Source organism: Sinocyclocheilus grahami, unplaced genomic scaffold (assembly GCF_001515645.1).
Source record: "Sinocyclocheilus grahami isolate Dianchi unplaced genomic scaffold, SAMN03320097.WGS_v1.1 scaffold1186.1, whole genome shotgun sequence".
In the NCBI taxonomy this organism is placed as follows: Eukaryota; Metazoa; Chordata; class Actinopteri; order Cypriniformes; family Cyprinidae; genus Sinocyclocheilus; species Sinocyclocheilus grahami.
The window spans coordinates 479,391-485,971 of NW_015506365.1; the positions used below are offsets into that span (position 1 = coordinate 479,391).

General features: G+C 39.8%; 1 protein-coding gene across 1 annotated transcript in view; it reads left to right on the forward strand.

Moving 5' to 3' along the window:
• LOC107567744 (scavenger receptor class B member 1-like) overlaps window positions 1-2,560 on the forward strand; it is a 24,421-nt gene extending 21,861 nt beyond the window's left edge. Inside the window, exons 12-15 of the mRNA XM_016253481.1 lie at window positions 1,172-1,245; window positions 1,408-1,459; window positions 2,003-2,149; window positions 2,438-2,560. Of these exons, the coding sequence (XP_016108967.1) occupies window positions 1,172-1,245; window positions 1,408-1,459; window positions 2,003-2,149; window positions 2,438-2,560 (396 nt within the window). The remainder of the gene's footprint in view (window positions 1-1,171; window positions 1,246-1,407; window positions 1,460-2,002; window positions 2,150-2,437) is intronic.
• The last annotated feature ends 4,021 nt before the right edge of the window (window positions 2,561-6,581 follow it).

Genomic DNA, 6,581 nt, shown 5'->3' on the forward strand with positions numbered 1-6,581 from the left:
TACCGAGGCTCCGATGCTCCGACGCAGTTTTCAAAGCACTATTGTATCACACACTGTGCCGATGCTTGTATCGAAATGACAATACCACGTGATTGATGACGTTTGACGCTTTGAACGTCATGCAGTATCGGAAGGAACAGCTGGTTTGAAAAAAATCGGCACTTCGCATGACTCTTGTGTTTGATTTACATTGACTTGGTTGTGTGTGCGTACACTTATTTGAGATTCAGTAGAATAGTTTAGAATAACCTCAACACCAGACAGAAACTGAATGCACGTCACACCTGTATTGCATTTTATCATATTCTAGCTGGGGTCGTAGAGACCCCGAACAGCTCACCCAAAATATTTTTTTCTTTCTACTGATGTCAGTTTATTAATTATAATTGAACACTTGTATATTTTATATTATTGATGAATATGTGAATCCACTGACCGGACTATGCATGACACGAGTTGGCACAGATTAAAAACTTTTTCAAACCATCCTCTGCTCCGCGATGTTTCGTTAGATAGGTTGGAGAAACCAAGTCTGACCACCAGATGTCGCTAATGCGCACGGTGTTAAAATGCTTTGAGTAAGGAACCGTTTTTCGGCACAATTTCATGAAAGCCTTAAACGGTTCAGAAAGCCTCGGTTTCCAATCACTAAACACTACCACATACTCCGTCATTGTTGTGTATGTTTGTTCGCGCTTGCCTTTAAAATCGACACGTACTGCGCATGTCTACATACCTAGCACGTACTACGTCACCGGTTTCAAAGATTCCCGTTTTGGGTGTTTACACGGAAACGATAATGGTGGCGTTTTCAAAAACTTGCACTTTGAAACCCGTTTTTCAAAAATATGCGTTTTCATTCCCCAAAACGCCGTCGTCGTGTAAACGAACAGGCAAAGCGCATAAAAGGTTTCCTGTTTTTGGCTGAAAACGTTGTCGTGTAAACGGCCCCTTATTCAAGAGCACCTTGGAGCACCTTGTTCTATAGAATCAAGTTTATAAAGGCTATGTACTGAGTGTTTTATATTGGATGTTAGCTAAACCTCTACTAAACTAATACTTCGAGATTAAAAATATAGTGTTGAAGCAAAGAGCTTCAATTCTCTTCCTGAGTGAAATAAATCGGATCTGTATCAAGCAGTCAGTTTTCATTGAAAACTTTGTATTACAGGAGACTGGAGTGCCAATGAACGTTTCCATTCGGCTGCAGCTCAACCTGCTCATCAAGAGTGTGTTTGGCATCTCGTAAGTACGGCACAGATACAGTAGGTCAACGGTCTCAAATATCTGTGTCCGCTCTGAGGTCCATGAACACAACTCCAGCTGTTGTGAAACGTGTTTGTTTTTGACGGCAGCACTGTTCTTTACAGTGACTTGTTTCTGTGTGCTGTGGTTTGCTCGTTTCAGAGAAACAGGAAAGATAGCTGAAGTGGTGATGCCCATGATCTGGTTTGAAGAGGTAGGAGTGAATTACAAAAAGAAAACAACGGCACAAAATATCTCATGATGTCTAAATAAAATGGCAAGTCCCCAACAAAAGGCTGAAATGTGCCAAAATACAGCATTTTTCCATTTACAAGTTTGGTACATTTTAGATTCACATCTCAAATTCACTTAAATTTGGGGTTTAAAAGACCCTTAATGTTTAGTAATATTATCAGTTTTACTACGCTGACACTATTGGATGAGTACAAAATTCAATCGAGCTGAATAATGACTTTTGTAGAGCTGCTTTATAGCTGAATCAAATTAGTTTTTATAATGAATTCTGCACCACTTCTAATTCTACACTGAACTAAATGGACTGATTAATGACACTTCTTTTCTTTTTGGAGCTGCTTTACAGCTGAAATTGTATTTGTTTCATAGCTAAAGACCTTCGCGACACGAAAACTCTTGTTTTGTTGTTTATTACTGTGACTCTGTATTGTATAAAAACACTGTATGAGTAAATGTGACTTGAATTCAATTTGAAAGAGAGAACATTTTTCATCTTTCCCAGAGCGGCTACATTGATGGTCCCGTCCTGAACACGTTCCGCACCAGTCTGGTGGTGCTGCCCATGGTCATGGAGTACATGCAGTACATCTTCATCGCTCTCGGACTCGCAGGCATTTTGGGAGCCGTGATGTTATACGTCAATGACAAGGTACATGGCCTACTGCGCTTATTTAGCATGTTTGAGTATTTTACGTATAATATATTTTGCTTCAGAGCGTGTATGTTTGTGTGAGTGCATGTGCGATATGTGAGCTATTGAGAGGAAGTGAGTTTATGTAATGTTGAGCAAATGCGGTTTGTTTTTTAATTGTCTGCGACGGTAAGGTTTAGCTTAAGAACCCAAATGCACTTTTAATATTCCTTTATCACTCCACATTAACACTCTGCATGGGTTTAGGTGGTCTAAAGTGCAACATTTGCATGATTTGTTTTACAGAAAGCCACGAAAAAGACATCAGTATCTCTCACACAAGGGGTCAGCACCAACTATTTATATATGGGTATTCAAAAACAGAGATTACAGTGTGAATTACAATCAAAAATGTGTATATGCATGTAATTTTCAAATCTCTAGACTTTAAAACACTTTTGATTGTTTACGGTGTCATTTAAAGTAAACATTTACACACCCTCAGGCCATTATAGATGTAGATGAGTTTGTTTCTTCATCAGAACAGATTTGGAGAAATGTAGCATTCCATCACTTTGCTCAGCAATGGTCCTCTGCAGTGAATGGGTGCCGTCAGAATGAGAGTCCAAACGGCTGATAAAAACATCGCTATAATCCACACCACTCCAGTCCATCAGTTAACATCTCATGAAGAGAAAAGCTGCACGTTTGTAAGAAACAAATCCATCGAGGCATTTTTACTTTAAACCATAGCATCCGGACAAGTCCATAAACTATAATAACGCATCCTTTGGTGAAAACGTCCATCCCCTGTTGTCCTTTCACATCAAAATCCACCGACAATATTTGTTTAGAACTGATTTGGACTGATTTTGCTTGTAAACCATGCTTGATCTGTGCGTATTTCACTCCTGATTCAGACAAAACAACTTTTGACTGGAGAAAACAATATTATGGTTAGAGGACTGGAATCAACTGCTTGTTAAAAACATTTAAATGATGGATTTGGTTTTACAAAAATCCATCTTTTCACTTTACAAGACATTCATTGATGGACTGGAGTGGTGTGGATTATTGTGATGTTTTTATCAGCTGTTTGGACTCTCATTCTGACGGCACCCATTCACTGCAGAGATTTCACAAAAAGCTTATGGACGTAATTATAATAAGTCAGACACTGAAGTGTTGTTGTTTTTGTCATTCTTCTGATGAAGATGTTGTTTGGCCTACCCACACAGAGATTTTGGTAAGATTTTTTTTATTGTTCATCCGATCTCTTTTGGAAACTACAAAGTTCTTGTAGTCTTAAAACAGTGAAAGGTGTATATTCATCGTATCTTTATATTCATCTTTTTATAATGAATTGGTTCCATTTTTTGGACTTCAATTTGTGGGCTACCATCCACTCTCATTATAAAGCTTGGAAGAGCCAGGATGTTTTTTAATATAACTCCGATTGTATTCTTCTGAAAGAAGAAAGTTATATACATCTAGGATGGCTTGAGGGTAAGTAAATCATGGGTGTTTTTTTTTTTTAATTTTCATTTTTGGGTGAACTTTAAGGTGTAAATTTATTACATTTTTGTTGTTGTTGTTGTAACCTGGCAACACATCCCTTATGAAAAAAAATCTATAGTTAAACCATGGCAACCACAAATTAACCATTGTTTTGCTACACTAACCATACAGTAGTTTAAAGTTAGTGACTTTATTTACTTTATTAGTGCATTTGAGAAATTATTTTTTTTATTATGTTTCTGATTGGATTAGTCTATATAGAGTGATAGTCAATGTAAAAATAGCAAATAGGAGAAGCAGATGAACACACAACTGCTTAACAGCATAGTTAAAGAGAATAAACTTTATCATTCAAGTGAACTGTGCACGTATGTTTTAAACACTTCAGCCACCTTATATGTTCTTACTCCACCCATGTATTAAATGTACATCCTTAAATGTGCACAGTTTTCTATCATATTTATTTTAACTTCTCAGGTAACACCAACGGTATGGTATTGATGTACATTATAAGATTTTTGGCCATATGCCAGCAACTGTACCAAATTGCTCGGTTTTGGTTTTAGTATATGAGCCACTTTCTGGATTTCTTGTACTAATTGTACTATTAATGTACTATTTGCATGGATGGCATTGAAAGCAAGTTGAAATTTGGTTTAGAATCAGTTCTCATAAGATTAGCAAATGCCGATAAGTGTCAACCTAAAGCATCGATGTTAAGTATGTGTTTTGATGTAAAGGTCCTTGGGGTCTCCCAAATCCCAAACAGAACATGAGGGTTAACACTTTATCAATGCAAATCATCAGGACTTCTTCAACATTTGAAACGAAACATGCAGAAAGAGAAAAGGCTGTCTGTTTGATGGCGATTCAATCGATGAAGTTGGCAAACTTGTAGACATGACCTTTTCTGTGCTTCAATCGCATGTCCTGAGGGGACTCTGCGCGGTAACTCTGTGTTACCTTTACCCTCGCAGCTGATTACGGTAGCCTATGGTGTCATGGCTACAAAGCTGTCTTGCTTGTAAAATATAGCGCTTTAGAGACACTTAAATTAACCATATATCAATGTCATGCATGGAGGGCTAATGGAGTAGACGTGTTTGTCCCTCGCTCCCATACTTTTTAGTTTAACCTCACATTAAGCCCATTTACTCTACTATTGAATCTCAAGACGGGCAAATTGTAGCTAGCACTATAATTTCGATTAAACATTTCTAAATCGCTTAAGCAGAGCAAAAAAGAACCGAAAACGGACCCCACTGAGGACACCACTAGCGAGCTTAACATGTCGGTGATGGTCAAGCTTTTGGAACAACATCGCCAGACCCTTTCGGCCGAGTTTAAAACAACCATCTCAACACTTGAGGAGAAGATGGATCGTATCCAGTCTACGTTGTCAGATCACACACAAAAGATTACTTCGCTAGAATCAAATGCCAATGTATTAGACGAGCGGGTCCTGGCATTGGAATCGGCCTGCGCCACACTTGCGGAGAGCAATGCGAAACTACAAGATAAAGTTGTGGACCTTGAATCACGCAGCCGCCATAATAATATTCGGATTGTGGGCTTACCGGATTCACTCGAAGGGCCCCGTCCTTCGGTTTTCTTCGCGCAGGTACTGGTAGACATTCTGGGAGAAGATGTTTTACCCTCTCCCCCAGAGATCGACCGTGCACATAGAGCTCTATATAGTAAACCAGAGATGGGGAAGAAACCGAGGCCAGTCATCATCCGGCTCCACCGCTACCGGCAGAAAGAACTGATTATTTGGGAGGCTTGTGCCAAAAGAGGCAAACTGGTTTATCAAGGTAGCCCAGTCGCCATCTATGAGGATTACGCGCCCGAAGTGGCGACTCAGCGCGCTAAATACCAGCCCGTGATGGCGGATCTGTACAACCTTGGATTCAAGCCAACTCTGTCTTTCCCTGCAAGGCTTTCCATCTGGACCAAAGACGGAGGTAAGAAGATGCTCTCTTTGGTGACGGTGGCTGAGCCCGAAGTGGCGACTCAGTAGCGCGCTAAATACCAGCCCGTGATGGCGGATCTGTACAACCTTGGATTCAAGCCAACTCTGTCTTTCCCTGCAAGGCTTTCCATCTGGACCAAAGACGGAGGTAAGAAGATGCTCTCTTTGGTGACGGTGGCTGAAGGCTTTGTGGCGTCGGTCCACTCGGAGCATGTTAAGCAATACTTAACCTCCCAGTACAGTTAGTTTTGCTGTTGTTCCTTTTTGCCGGGGAGACTAAGACAATTGCTGCAGAAATATTCAGATTTTTCATATTGAAACAGTTTTTTGTAATGTTTTTTTCTTTCTTTTTTTTCTTCTTCTTTCTCTTTTGCTATACCAGACTCGGGAATTACAACAGTGTTGGCCGTTATGACTAATGGTATCTGGATAATTGGAACACTCAACCAGACCCCAGACATTACTAGTCACACCCTATGGGAGGCCTTCAAAGCATTAATTCGTGGCCAGGTCATTTCATATACTTCACAAGTGAAGAAAGCCGAAAGACTTAAATTGTCTACAATAGCTAGTGAGCTGTCCAAGTTAGATGTTTCTTATGCCTCTTCACCTTCACCTACTCTCTATTCTAAAAGAGTTAAATTACATTCAGAATACAACTTGCTGCTGACAGATCAAACCGTGAGACAACTTAGACAATGTAAGCAGCGCTTTTTTGAGCATGGAGACAAGGCAGGGAAACTCCTGGCCCACCAAGCTCGGTCGGCTAGCGCATCTAGGTGGATTCCAAGCATTAGATCTCCAATGGGTGAATTAATAGCTGAGCCGGCTGGAATTAATTCGCTTTTCTTAGATTACTATAATCGACTGTACACTTCAGAAAATTCTCCAAATAATACAGCAAATTTAGATCTACTCAACTCATTTGAGTATCCCACAAATGACGTAAACATAGCTAAA